This window comes from Sabethes cyaneus, chromosome 2 (assembly GCF_943734655.1).
Source record: "Sabethes cyaneus chromosome 2, idSabCyanKW18_F2, whole genome shotgun sequence".
In the NCBI taxonomy this organism is placed as follows: Eukaryota; Metazoa; Arthropoda; class Insecta; order Diptera; family Culicidae; genus Sabethes; species Sabethes cyaneus.
Genome location: NC_071354.1, coordinates 67074570 through 67089688, shown reverse-complemented (window position 1 = coordinate 67089688; position 15119 = coordinate 67074570). Strand labels below are relative to the sequence as shown.

General features: G+C 39.4%; 2 protein-coding genes across 2 annotated transcripts; both read left to right on the top strand.

Moving 5' to 3' along the window:
- The first annotated feature begins 5900 nt into the window (after positions 1 to 5900).
- On the top strand, positions 5901 to 6866 carry LOC128735525 (sphingolipid delta(4)-desaturase DES1-like). Its single transcript, XM_053830008.1, has one exon. It carries the CDS (start codon positions 5901 to 5903, stop codon positions 6864 to 6866), a length of 966 nt encoding a protein of 321 aa, XP_053685983.1.
- A 2667-nt stretch (positions 6867 to 9533) lies between these two features.
- LOC128737619 (sphingolipid delta(4)-desaturase DES1-like) lies at positions 9534 to 10505 on the top strand. The gene has a single exon (XM_053832295.1). The coding sequence runs from the start codon at positions 9534 to 9536 to the stop codon at positions 10503 to 10505; it is 972 nt and encodes a 323-aa protein (XP_053688270.1).
- Positions 10506 to 15119: the final 4614 nt, after the last annotated feature.

Genomic DNA, 15119 nt, shown 5'->3' with positions numbered 1-15119 from the left:
TCGATTTACTAAAAGTTTTAAAATTGAATTACATCTACTACATGTTAAGAATGACAGGAAATCAAACACAAGAATTGCGCATCAACACCGCTGTTGTTGATTTCGAGCGTTGTTCGGTTCGACCGTCCTTCCGGGAAATTGAGCAGCTCCTAAAGCAGGAAATGAAGCTGGATGTCGATAAGTTGACCTGCTTGCAGATGCATCGTGTCAGAAACTGCGCATTGATTACCTTTAAAAATCTGACCATGGCGGAACGTTTCGTGGCTGACAACAATCTAAAGCATTCGATTAAAAAAAATGGGACCACTCATAGTATTCCAATTTTTTTGGAAGACAACGCCGTTGAAGTGCGACTCCACGATCTCTCGATGAGACTTAGTAGGAGAGTCATCAAGAAGGAAATGGAGAAATACGGTGAAGTGCTTTCGATCGAGCACGAAACATGGAAATCCCTCTTTCCTGGGCTGAACAATGGAGTACGGGTATTACGAATGCGTATAAACAATCACATACCTTCGTATGTTACCTTCTGCGACAAAACGTCGTGTCGTGAGACAACGCTGGTGACTTATCGGGGTCAAGCAAAAACGTGCCGTCATTGCAGCATGCCGGAGCATCATGGCATGTCCTGTGCCAATGCAGCTTGTAGGCCTGACCGTTCAAGCAAGAATTCCAAATCCAATATGGAAAAAATATCAGCTGACAAGCAGCAACCCGCAAGCAGTGACGAAGACGAGGATTTGGCTAATGTGTCCACGAAAAAGAACCACTCTTCCAGCGAAAGCGAATCGGATAAAGATACTCCACTCCTTAGAAAGTTTGCTCGTGCCAGCCGGGGTAAGAGCAATGCGAAGCCTACTGCTCAAACATTTTACTTCTCTACAAATACAACCGGGAATGGTTTTAAAAATCTACGTGGGTACGAATTTCCGGAGTGGAAACCACTGAAATAATCGTCAGCATTCTTGATGCATATCTTGTACGAGGATGTTAACCATTGTATCGAATCAATGATATCTATATCTTTAGGATTTAATATGAATATAAAAAAATAAAAGATTATTTTGAAAAAGATTTTTTGTCTTTAATTTTGATGAAAAACCTGAAAGAAAATTTCGATTTCGAAACTGTCGTGTCCGTCGGTTATTTCCAACCGAATCCACCAGAATTCGGAACAACGTCCGCCAAAATCTACGTTCGTCCAAAAACTGACTCTTGTTTAGAGCATGCTATATCATGCCACACCCGCAGTATGCGTAAGTCTCATATTGAACGATTCGTTTCTCTCCTTATCTCTTATCGTTCGTATGATGGTATTCTTCGTATACAAGGGGTTTCATGAAAACTGCAGTTACACTCAAGTAAATAATTCAGTTTCATTAGATTTGTTTTACGCTGATTCATCTAACTCGGCTCGTTCCCTACAACTTTGTCATTTCTTTAGTCAGTTTCATTAGAGATTTGTTGAGCTTGCACAACGTGTTGAATGGAACAGCGACACCAATAGGGGCAGCCAGATATTGTTGTTGCAGTTGAAAACCGTAATAATCGACTCGCGACTTTCGGTTTTATTCTTGTTCTGTGTATCGCAACTACTAGCGCATCAATGTGCGATCATAGCGTACCACGTGCGACGTAGTTGCGACACACAGAACAAGAATAAATCCGAATGTCGCACTTCGATTATTACGATTTTCAACTGCAACAACAATACATAGGCGACATCCATTTAGTACGTCACGCAAATTTTGACCAAAATCAACCCCCCCTCCCCCCCTTGTCACATTTCGTCACACATTCGTGACCCCCCCTGAGAAAGTACGTCACGTCACGGAAACCCCCCCCCTTCACAACAAAAAAATTTTCATTCATTTTCAAAATATTCATTCCAACCTTTTTATTTAAAGCTATCAAATGAAATTCAGCGAATAAAAAAAGGAAAGTTTTCGAGCTTATAAGTCATCGATTCACGGATTTTGAAGATGATCTTCAATTGCTACAATCGGATAGGCTTCAGAAGTCGCTGATGTGCCGTCGATTAATGTTTCGCGCATATCCACGCCCTTTACATTCATCCACTCAAATTCGTCTGATCTAGTTGAAAGAATCAGGACTTCCTGCTGACGTCTTGCAGCAACACACCTTGGAAGAACTTTTCTGACGGATTTTGTCATTTTGTGTATTTCTTCAATCGTGTAATCATTCAACACTAACTTAGATGCGAAATTTAATCCGCAAGTGGCTTAAACTCTATCTTTCAGAGAGCTTTTGAGTGAGGGGCAGTATAAATTATACCGAAAAACCTTAAAAGCAGCCGTGGAACTTCGGTATGAGTTTTTGTTCTTCGATTGAGTTCAGCACGAATATCAAGGTAAAACATTGCCATGGGTCTCTGGCAGTTTCCAGTAACCCTTCAGGAGTTTGTGCGACTGCTATTTGCGGTTGCAAAAATCTTTTAGGCAGGACGGTACTCAAGCAGCTCTTCAGCGGTGTACTGCATATTCTGTAAAGCCTTAATGGAGAGTTCATACTACATAGAATAAATGAGAAATGAGAAAAATGAAAGTGTTCATTCAAAAAATTTTACTATTTGTTTTAAAATCCATCAGTACGTTAATTTTATAGAAGCCTTCAATAGTTGTATCTTAAAATGAAGGCTAAATAATAATTTCCCGAATAAATTTTCCATATGATTTTTTTTCATGTGACGTCACATAACTTCATACCCCCCCCTCCCCCCTACGTCACAAATCGTCACGATTAGGTCAACCCCCCCTCCCCCCTATAAGCGTGACGTACTTTATGGATGCCCCCATATTCTCTTTCCATAGAGGAAAGTCTTTTCCACGTCTAGTCGATGTACGTCCCAGTAACATTTTTGTTGTATAATAAATAGCTTATTAAGCACTTGTTCCACGGGAATTAGCTGTACAATAGTTTAATAAGTTATAAGCTAATCTTCCAATGAACTGCCATTATTGCAACCGGAGCATAGGTCTCTGTGTACTCCAATCCTAACTGTCTTTTGTTGAAATTCCTTGGTAACATGCTTTGTAATGGTCTGGCTTGCCATCCTCATCCTCCTTGATGCAAGAATCACATTTCGTCTTGATTGGCGATATAACGCATTTGAGTTCTTTGAGTTCTTCAGTCACAGCTTGCAAACCAGTTCGCTGTTCATCGGTGCAGCCAAAAATCAGATTGTAGGAACCACGTATGTCGGAAAATGGAAAATCCGGTTCAAGTAAGGGTTTATCACAAGCATCTACTTCAGGAATCCTGCAAAATTGTACTGCAGTAAAAATTTCCCCTGTGAAAAGTCTTTGAACTTACAAAGAACCCTGCGCTCTTGTTCGCTATACCTCGAGGTTGCTGCATCAAGGTTCGAATCAAGTTTACGTTGCGAAGGGAGCGCTGCTGCTGATCGTCATCGTTGTCACCAAACTCGTACTCATCATCAGAACTGCTTGATCCGACACTTTGATTCAGAATTCCCCGTCTTGCTCGGCATGTGGTGCAGTTATCGGGTTTGCTTCATTTTGAAGATCGTTGTCAGATTCAATTTCCAGATCGTAAGGCGCGACTGTCAACGGCACTTCCGGTACGAACAATACGTCATTGAAAATCATTTTTACGCCTTGAAAATTGACTCCTCAAATTGCTACTGGGTGCCAAGCCGTCATTGACTGGTCAGCTTTTGCCACACTGATTATACCACGAGTTGTTTGAGCTTCTTCGGTGACATGATACACTTCTTATTTTTTACCAAGTGATGATTTTCCTCGGAACTACCTTCAACGCAACTTTGCTTCGTTTGGCGACTGTAGGTTAACCCTCACTAACCATGAAAGCAACAGCCTTGTTCTCAGATCTCAGTAGGGTTGCCAAGGCTCAAAATTACAAAAACCGGTCGCTCGGTCCTGCCTTCAAAAACAAAGGGGGGGGGGGGGGGGGGGGTGTCGCAGCATATTATTAGAGGATTTATTTGCCTGGAATGTGTAATGTGCGTTATTGACATATTATTTGGGTAGTCGCCGGAATCGAAACCACAACGAACATTAAATGGATTATTGAAGATAGCATAGCTATAGTTTCAGAGTGACAACTAGTTGCTTCTGGTGGTGGTGGACAATGTAATTACCGTCAGAAGCAAAGTATTGTCACTGCAAAACTGGCTATCTTCAATGATCCACTACTCAGAATTGCTAATAAATTTATCAGAAAATTTAACAAATCCGGCAAAAAGTGCCAATCCGGCTTCATATGTCAGAAAACCGGCCTTTTTGCAGGATTGACCGGCCACCGGCTTTGCAGGTGAAAAACCGGCCACTTGGCAACCCTAGATCTCAGCCACCTTCCAGTTACTCTGAAGTTAGTTAACTATGCAATCTAATATCGTAACACAGTTTTGTAATAATCTGGTTAAAAAAGCCTTGGGCTTAACGTCTTTCTAATACGTGACCGTTCTTTATCGACAGTCTTCACAGCCGGCTATTAGAGTACAGGACTGTTACGTGGCTAGTGCAACAATCCTACTGATTATATCTATAGCAGTACCGCCTAGCCGAGATTCCAACATGTACGACGACTGGCTTGTTAGGCCAGCATCGTATCTCGAAACCAACTAAGCGGTTAACAATCTGGTTAATATTAACAAATGTTTATTTGAGCGTCTTAGTAGAATACCTCAAACGATAAAAAATAGGAAAACAAAAGTTATTTATATCCTTTAATTCTACTACTACAGTATTTATTATATTAGTTTAATTCTACTACTACATAAATAACTTTTGTTTTCTTATTTTTTATGGTTAATGATGTTTAATTATGTTGACCGCATTTATAGTTGTTCTACGTACAAAAAAAAAACTGTTTTGATTGGATTCCGACAGAAATGTACGATTGAAATAACAATATTTACTGTACCTAATACCTAGTAATGTTAAATTATTTTTGCGTGATGAAGTAGAATTGAATAAAACAGCTGTTTTATTAATTAAACTTCAGCTGTAATTGAAGTTTTTTGAATGTTTTTTTAAGTGAAGCGAAATAGAATGAAATAATTGAAAATACGCTTTTGATAATTTTTAAGCATAAGCATAAGCATAAGCATAGGATACCGCCCGTGTGCTGCTACTCTGTTATTGACCAGGACCGATGAAAATTTCAAAATGATGGCTGGAAAAAGCATATTGGAACAGCACGCTATTTTTCATTGTGCAACCTTATCAGGTCCCTGCATGCTGATCAATACCGACGCCGGCCACGTCCGAATGCGGGTCCTGGTAGGATGGAAAGGAATGTTAGTCCAATACTTGTTGCTACTAAAGACCAGGGAATCCTCTGCATCTTCACAAGTATTTCGGGAAAGGAATTGTTGTTAGTATATGGGCGGAGCTAGATGGATAATGTAAGTATGTGAGCATCAGTCATATGAGACGAGCCAATATAGTCCCTAAGTTGATAAGCATTTCCTCTTACCAACGCTAATATGCAGAGATATAGCGCCCTACACGCTTGTACGCTTTTGATAATTTTTCCGTAAAAACCTATAAATTGGCGCTTTAAAAATAATATTAATATTATTTATTAATCACTAGATAACAAATTACATTATATTAACATATTAGTTCATTTTTTCTGCAAGTTGGTCGCGGTATTAATGGATCCACCCCACATGTACTTTACGGTATCTTTGAATTTGGCATGCCCAAATCGATTGACGATTGCACAAAAGCACCCCAGAGTTGGTATCTATAGCTCTAAAATAGAGATAAGCTTTTTCGTTATCAATGGATTGGGAGTTACAGTCATTTCTAGCGTACCTTACAGTATGTTCAGTTGGTATTATTCAAACAGAGTGAAAAGATCAGTTGCAACCAATATCAAGGAAGATTAACATGGGTCAACATGTGTCTCGAACCGACTTTGAATGGGTGTATAACGACCAACCGCACATTGGAAGACGCGATGCCATGCTTAAGAAGTATCCACAAATAAAAAAACTTTATGGGCCGGATCCTGTGTTCAAGTATATTGTTTCTGCAATGGTTCTCACACAAATCATGATGCTCTACGTAATGCAGAATCAATCGTGGATAATGATAACGTTAGTGGCATATTGTTTCGGAGGAATTATCAACCATTCACTAATGCTGGCCAATCATGAGATCTCACACAACATGGCATTTGGTTACGGTAAGCCATTGGCTAATCGTTACTTTGGAATGTGGTGCAACTTACCAATTGGAGTACCAATGTCGGTTTCATTCAAAAAATATCATACTTTGCACCATAGGTATTTGGCCGATGAAAGATTCGATCCAGATGTACCGAGTATTTTGGAAGCAAAACTTTTCTGCAACACATTTGGAAAATTTATATGGGTAATCCTGCAACCATTGTTCTACGCTCTAAGGCCGCTTTTTGTAAATCCGCTTCCGGTTGAAAAACTAGAAATTATCAATACAGTTGTTCAAATAACCTTTGACGGTCTTGTGGTTCTATTATTTGGATGGAAAATGCTCGCCTATCTGCTTATTGGATCCTTTTTGGCGATGGGTATTCACCCGGTGGCTGGTCACTTTATTGCTGAGCATTACATGTTTGCAAAGGGCTTCGAAACGTACTCCTACTATGGTCCGCTGAACTGGATCACTTTCAACGTCGGTTATCACAATGAACATCATGACTTTCCAGCCATTCCGGGCAGCAGACTTCCCGAACTAAAGAGGATAGCACCGGAGTTTTACGATACAATTCCTCAGCATACGTCCTGGGTTCGGGTGATGTACGACTTTGTCACGGATCCTGCCGTTGGGCCATATGCACGGATCAAGCGCCGTGCGGTGCAGAAAACCGGTTGAAATGAAAAAAAAAAAAAAATCGGTGAGTCAGCTTCTGTTCGATTGTGTGCAATTTTCTAAAGACCGGAAGATAAGCGTTAGCCGATTCACGTCGATAGATAGTACAATAAATTATATTCCGTTGATAAGCGAAGTACTTTTTCGAATTATGTTAGTGAAATATTTGTCATTGCCTTCATTAGGAATTGTTTTTTATTTCTTTACCAGGTAGAACACGACAAAAATCTTCAGAAAAAGTGAATATAAGTAGACAGAAATGAGGTCAATCTTATGCATAGAATTTTCATATTTCCCGTGTTTGATAGTGAAATTATTTATTCTAAAAATTCTTTTAGTTTTGTGAGCTGGTTTCATCCTGTGAGCATTTTTCAAAATTAACATACCTTCGTACATATCATGAAATTTTGAACGTGAGCATATTTAGTGGACTTATGAATGAAACCAGTAATTAAAATATTTAAGATCTCTAATATTTCACGCCACAATAGTGGCTTTGGGCGAATCTCAACAAAATTCCTTTTTCTCTGAAAATAAAGATGAAACTTTAATCATAATTTAATAATAATCAGAGATAATTTTTATGGTTTGATTTAACGCCAACACTTTCATGCTGCTTTTGGAAAATCTATTTGGAATCTAGTTAATAGTATTATTGCCATGACGAAGCTGTCAATCAGCAATTCATCATGGTAATATTTTTATTATGCTGTTTTTAAATTGTCTGTAAAGATGCTTTTTTTTTGTTTTTTTGAACAGTTTTTACCATGCGCCATCATTTGACTACGACTAACGATTTGAGCAGACTGGCTTTTCCTTTTCATAACTTCTATGATGTTGTAGAAGGTGATATAAACTTGTCCTTGAAACGGCCATTTTAGAGCTGGGGTTTTAAGCTTTAAGCGTAATCGTTGTTAAAAGTGTGACTTTATGTTGAATTGCTTCAGTGTCTTCCGCATTTTTATTCATTGGCTCATCATCACACCTTTTATTAGCAATTGTGCACTTTTTAGGAGTCCAGTTCTCTACATTAAATTGCAATAGCACCGGATCAAATGGACTAGATATATCGATTATTCAAGCGAATTTAAGTGAAAATTTTCCTTTGTTCTAGTACTACACCCCACGAAGCGTTCATTATTGAAGTTTTTGGAGCATCTTAGTAGAATACGAAACCTGGAAATGAAATAAAAAGAAAACTTATCCTATTTAATTCTACTATGTATATTTATTCTTGACAGATACGTATTTCGCCTGACTTGCAGGCTTCTTCAGTGTCTGTCTGGAGTTGGAAAACAGACATTCATTATACCAATCGACCAATCATAGCTTTGGGGTTTTCTCATTAACTGCAATATTAATCTGAAAAAAATCTGCGCTTCCGGCATTTCCTAACTTGTAGCTTGTAGATGGTCAAAATCGCACCTGATTACAAAAATATGCAATAATTTTAATATATATAGTTTGTAAGCCCATCCTATACGAAATCAATTGTACAGTAAATCCGCAATAAAACGCAGGCCTTTGATGCATTTCAAGGAAAGAACATTCCAAATGGGAATTCCGGTTGTACATTTTATAAACAAACTTAACTGCGCAAAAGACGTAAAACCATTTTAACAATCGCTGTCTGCAATTACTTAGTTGTGTGCTAATAAAGATCTAGTACAAAAAGCAGAACTAATTCGCTCAAGCGAGAAACCGAACCATCAGGTTTGCATTTGAAGGAAAAGTCATCTTGATTAATTTCAGCTCCCTGTGGGATGTTCCAATGCGGAACGAATACTGAACTTTAGTGCGTCATTGAGCGATGAAAGAAGCTCCTAAACAGTGGCTTTGGATAATCTGTGCCGCTGGTATGATCTTGTTTTTTGATCACGTACCTATAGAGAATCGTGCAAAAACAGTTGATCTTATTGGCGCTTCGTTAGGGGCCCGGTCGTTTCCTCCTTCCATGAATTCATTCTTCAACTAATAGTTTGCAGAACATTGACTTTGCTGAATTGCAAATCGGCCTAAATTAGACTTTTGCTTATCTTTCCAATCAAATTAAAAAAATAAAACAAAACCCGCAAGTATTTGTAGTGATGTTAATAATAAAACCTCGGATGAAATTTAGTTAGACGGAAAACAGACGAAATTTTATCATCATTTATCATCAATAACTCCACTTTATAAGTGCATTATGACTAACAATCCAATTAATTTGATGACAATCACTTTTATTCGTGCCTGCTTGTAAATATATGCACCATGCAACATGACCAGCTTTAATCCAGTTATAATCACTTAACAGTATTGTGTAGTTTTCCTCAGATGTCTTTTGATAAATTAATGTTTTCACCAAGAGTGCGGAACTTTCTTTCATGAAAGGATTAACAAGGAAAATAAAGTGTATTTCTATTTGAGACACATAAAAGCGCAAATAACCTGCTCCAGTCCTGTACGCCTTATAATTGATCGTTTAGCGTAAACAGCAATAAAGTTGTAGTGCGTAGTCATCATCTTTGTTTTTCGGTATGACCTCCGAAGGGTATGAATGACGGTCGCTAAATTTTGAGCAAAGGCATATATAATGGACATCAAATCTACCGTCTTATTCAGTCGACCTTTAGCAGGTGATGTGTTAATACGGGACATTCCTATGCGTAGGAATCTATCGGGATCAAAATGGGCCAACGTGTTACGCGAACCGAATTCGAATGGGTTAACAACGAACAGTCACACGTCGTCCGGCGTGAGGCCATGTTGAAGAAATACCCTCAAATTAAGAAATTGTTCGGTATTGATCCCAAACTCAAGTACACGGTATCCGCGCTGGTATTTGCGCAATTTTTCATGTTGCACGTGATGCAGGATCAGTCGTGGAAAATGATTTTCCTGGTTTCGTATTTCATCGGAGCAATACTCAATCATTCGCTGATGGTGGCCAGTCATGAAATTGTGCACAATTTGGCATTTGGTCATGCTAGACCATTAGCTAATCGTTACTTTGGGATGTGGTGTAATATACCGATTGGACTTCCGTTCTCGATAACGTACAAAAAGTACCATACTTTGCACCATAAGTATTTATCGCAGGAAGTTCTGGATCATGACATCCCCACAATAGCAGAAGCCAAGTTGTTTTCAACTACATTTGGAAAGCTTCTGTACCTTATCGTGCAACCTACGTTCTTCGTGCTTCGGCCATTCTACGTCAACCCTATGCCTATCTGGAAGCTGGAAATTGTCAATGCCGCTGTGCAGTTCGCTTTCGACGCATTGGTGGTGTCCATTTTTGGCTGGAAAGCACTATTCTACCTGTTGATCTCTTCGTTTTTCGGGTTAAGTCTTCATCCGGTAGCAGGACATTTGATCTCCGATCACTACATGTTTAAAAAAGGATTTGAAACGTACTCATACTACGGTCCGCTAAACTGGATTCATTTCAATGTGGGTTACCATAATGAACATCATGATTTTCCGTCAATTCCCGGCAGCAGACTGCCTGAAGTGAAGAAAATTGCACCTGAGTTCTACGAGACTATACCATATCACACGTCGTACATCCGCGTATTGTATAACTTTGTTACAGATCCGGCCATTAGTTTGTACGCAAGAGTGAAAAGAAAGCCTTTGGAAAAAGCTGTTGCTTCTTAACACGTGAACTGTAGTGAAAAATGATGTGTGACTGCTAGGATAACGAGGCAACCATATGTGCTTAATTTATAATATACAATAATATGCAGGTTACTCGAATTTATTTGGTCTTAGTAGATACTTGGAGAAAAGTGAAAATGAAACAAAGCCTAAGAGGTTGACAATGCAGAATTTCTCTGAAACAAACTCAACCAAGTTTATCGTGTTATGTATAAGAGACTGTTTTGAAAATAAATTTACGTTAATAAAAATATCTGCAGAAATTACTTGGTTACATTTTTACTTTTATAAAAAATATCTAACATTAACTAGACAATCTTTTTCGTTTGTGGATTTGTTTGTTGTGTATAATTTATTTCTATATGTATTATGTACCCATGGCGGTAAAACATTGGAAAAATGTTAGGAAAAAGTTTTAAGATAGTTCTATCATTTGTTAGAAATAATCACATAGTAATACCGGAATATATGCACAGGAGATCATTTCATTGATGTTCTTTTAAATACCTAAAACATTTTTGAATGCATTAAACATATTAAGGGAAATAATAATAACTGCGATTTTATCTTTTCTTTTTTCATGTTAAAAATGCGTCCAAAGCATTGTATTATTTTTTATACTGCTTGCTGCTTCAATTAGGTCTTTTCGAGTATGCCCCCAACAAACATTTTTGTTTAAGAATAACTTATTCAACTATTGATACAGCTATGAGCTAATACCCGTGGAACAATTGCTTGACAAACTATTATACAACAAAAATGTTCGTTGGATCCACTATCATAGGGTGGACCAATCTATTTTGGACCCCATCAGCAGCTGGACATAATTTGGACACTTCCATTTTGCTGTAAGTGATTTCATATGATGTACAGCTGCTGATGGCGTCCAAAATGCTTTGGTTACCCTATACCATGTTATTTTTCTCTATGGAGTAACTATAACTGATGATTCTCCGGTCTGTTTTACAAGTCATGTTTTTCTGGATGGAACCGCCTTCTCAGGCGTCGATAATTGGCAATAATATATGGCGTGCAAATGCCAACAAAAAATGAACGCCTTAAGTTTCTCAAGGGGTATATTCCGATGGGTTTCACGAAATGGTGACGTAGAACTGTAGTCTACTATTATAAAATATATAGTTCTATTTGTCGTCGTCGTTTCAAAGGTTTTGGGTGATTCATTTTGCAATGGTTTGGTTTTAGTAACATGAAGTTTTCAGATATTGATATTAAATATTAATGCATGTTAAATGCACGCTGCTGGCAGGAAACTGCGATTATTTGCAAATGAGTGTTAATGGCACCAAAAATCTGTCACTAAACATGGTATTTGATTATTTAAGTTGATTTAGAATAAAGTGTATCTAGTTTCCAGTTAGTAATATCTTATGAGCTGCATCAGGCCATCGCGAATGAAAGAAATTATCACGTTCGATGCCTTATTGTCCGTTTTCCAAAACTTTTCCTATTCAGCTTCAATCGTCGGTGCGTCATTTGTCACCGCGTCCAACAGCTCGATAGACTGCAGGTATCTCTCCACGCGAAACTTCCAATTTTCGTAGCCAGTCCCGGAAAACGGAATTATTCCGTGGACTGCTTCCTTCCGTGAGTCGCCTATAACCTCATGTAATATATATCTAATTTGAGAGGATTAAAAAAAACAGTGGAATCAGGAACTGAACTGATCGTATAGAGAGTTAACAATTGAATAGAATAAATTTTGTTAGGTTTGCATGAGATTTTTTCCCAACCTTTCTTTGGTTGGGGCCTCCGAGAGACCGAGAACCGTTTACACCATGCTGGGAGGAAATGGGTTAAAAACAACCAAATTAATTGTCAGCCTCAAAATGTCACTTTCAACCGTGCATCAAGCCAAAAAATGAGTCGAACTGTCATAGAAAGCTGCTTTTCAATCAATCTTGCTGTCTGTAGAAGTGTGGAGACCTGTTATAATTCGCCCGTGAGCAAGCCCGTAATCGTTATGGGTGATTTTAACCTGCCTGGGTTAAAGTGGCGCGGACGTGGCAATGGTTTCATGTACGTTGACTCTAGCTCGTCGTCTCTATCTCCAATCACTAACGACTGCTACAGCACTGCCACCATGAAACAAGTCAACAACATTGCTAACGAAAACAGTCGCTTTCTCGATTTATGCTTTGCTAGTGTGCAAGTTCAGGATTCCGATATAGCGATGGCTCCTTCCTCGCTTGTTAAGGACGTTCTACATCATCCACCCTTGCTGGCTACTATCCGTCAACAAATACGTCATGACGTGTACTATGATTTTGCGCATGTGGACTTCAGGGAAATCCAAAGAACCCTGACTAGCATCAAATTGGGACGCAGTTTTGGACAAGGAAGATGTTAATTCTGCCGCAATGACATTCTCTAATATCCTGAACTACGCTATCGATCGACATGTCCCAAAAAGAACCATGCCCGCTCTGAAGCGGATACCCTGGGTAAACGATACGTTACGACGTCTGAAATTCGAGAGGAAGACCACCCTCAAGAAATTCTCAAACGATTGAGTCGCTCCTGCTTCCGGAACTATCTGAGTAGCGTCGAACGCAGACTGAAAAGGAATCCGAAATCCTTTTGGAAGCACGTCAACGAACAGCGGAAGGACAACGGGCTTCCTTCGGTAATGTTCCTGGGTAGTGAAACTGCCAGCAACATAGAAATTCTTGACAAGAGAAGAAATTTCCTCAGCCCCGTACTTAGCAATTGTTTAACTCACCTTTACATCGACAACGCGATGGTCATATCAGCCGCCGCGAAGCTGAAATCCTCTCGTTCTTCCGGACCGGATGGTATTCCGGCTCTTCTGCTGAAACAGTGTATCAACTGTTTCCGATGAGCCACCTGTTCAGTTTATCAATCGGTACAGGTGTCTTCCCAACAATATGGAAATCGGCATACATGTTTCCTATTCATAAAAAGGGGAATAGAAGAAATGTGAACAACTATCGCGGCATTTCTGCACTAAACTCAATATCAAAACTGTTCGAGCTTGTCGTGTATGCACCTGTATTCGCATTCGTTAAGCAATATGTCGTAGACGATCAACACGGTTTTATGCCCAAGCGGTCCACCACAACCAATCTTCGAACTCTTACGTCTGACGTGATAAAAAGAATTGGCGAATTGCCATCGCCACACTGGACAAACTCGGAATCGGAGGCTCGTTGCTACGATGGTTTAATTCATACCTCTCCGACCGCCACCTAGAAGTTAGCGTCAATGGTTTTACCCCCAGACCTTTCACTGCTAACTCTGGAATTCCACAAGGTAGCCATCTCGGACCATTGGCCTTCCTCGTCAACTTCGATGATGTCAACTTCGGATCTGAATCTTCTGAACAATGATCTGAAGCCGTATGCTAAAGTCGATAGTCCGTCTGACGCCGCGTACCTGCAAGAGCAGCTATTGATTTTTGCGAAATGGTTCACATGCATGTGGTTATCATGCTGCTGAACTCCGACAAATGTGAAACAATTACATTCTCCAGGAAATTAAACCCTCTCGCCTTCGACTACATGCTATCAGACGTGTCTACGCCGTGAAAACTGTGTCAAGGACTTGGGAGTACTGCTTGACTCTAAGCGTGATTTCAAACAGCACATCGCTTTTATTGTCGACAAGGCCTGCAGGAATCTGGGATTTATCATGCGGATCGTCAAGAACTTCAACGACATCTACTGTCGCAAAGCTCTCTACTGCGCTCTTGTCCGGTCCAATCTTAAGTACTGCGCTCCAGTGTGCAGTCCTTATTACCAAAACGGAATTGACCGAATCGAGTCTGTGCAGCGCAAGTTCATACGTTCCGCTCTTCGGAGATTGCCCTGGAACGACCCCTATCAGCTACCTTGCTATGAACAACGTTGCAGACTCATCGATTTCGATCTTTTGAACACTCGTTGCAATGTGATCAGAGCATTAGCTGTTGCCGATTTGCTGACCTTGAGAGTGGATTGCCATTGTCTACTCGCAAATCTCAACATATTTGTTTTCCTATGCTAGTCCAGCAAGGAATAATTCTCACTCGGACTTACATTTTGGACTTGGACCCTTTTCAATTGTTGGACGGGATATACGCTCAAAGTCGTGTCCTACGTAATGGTCCATTTTTACATGTACCGCATCGGCGAACCAGCTACAGCACCTGCAGCACAATCACCGGTCTGTAACGCCATTTTAATCGCTTTATACCTAGCTTCGACTTAAACACTGAAAAATCTTTTCGTATACCTAGTTTCTATGTGTTTCACACATAGATTTTTTCCATGTGCCATGTAAATGAACTTTATGTGCCAAACAGTTACCATTTATGTGTTTTTAAAATTTACTTTTAAAATTTGCACATACTATTCATATGCATATAATTTTCATGTGTACTTCTGGGCGGATTGTGTTTATATGTGGCACATAATAATCATAAGGATTTCCATATGGAAATTTTCCATTAGTTATGTGCGGATTATTTTGAGTGAACGTTAGCCGCGAGGTACTGAAAACTCGATTCCTGGTACTAGCTCGTAGATTTTAGGTTAAGTGTATCAGTAGGGCCAAAAGGCCTGTCGATATTTTTATACAATAAACAATAAGCAAGAA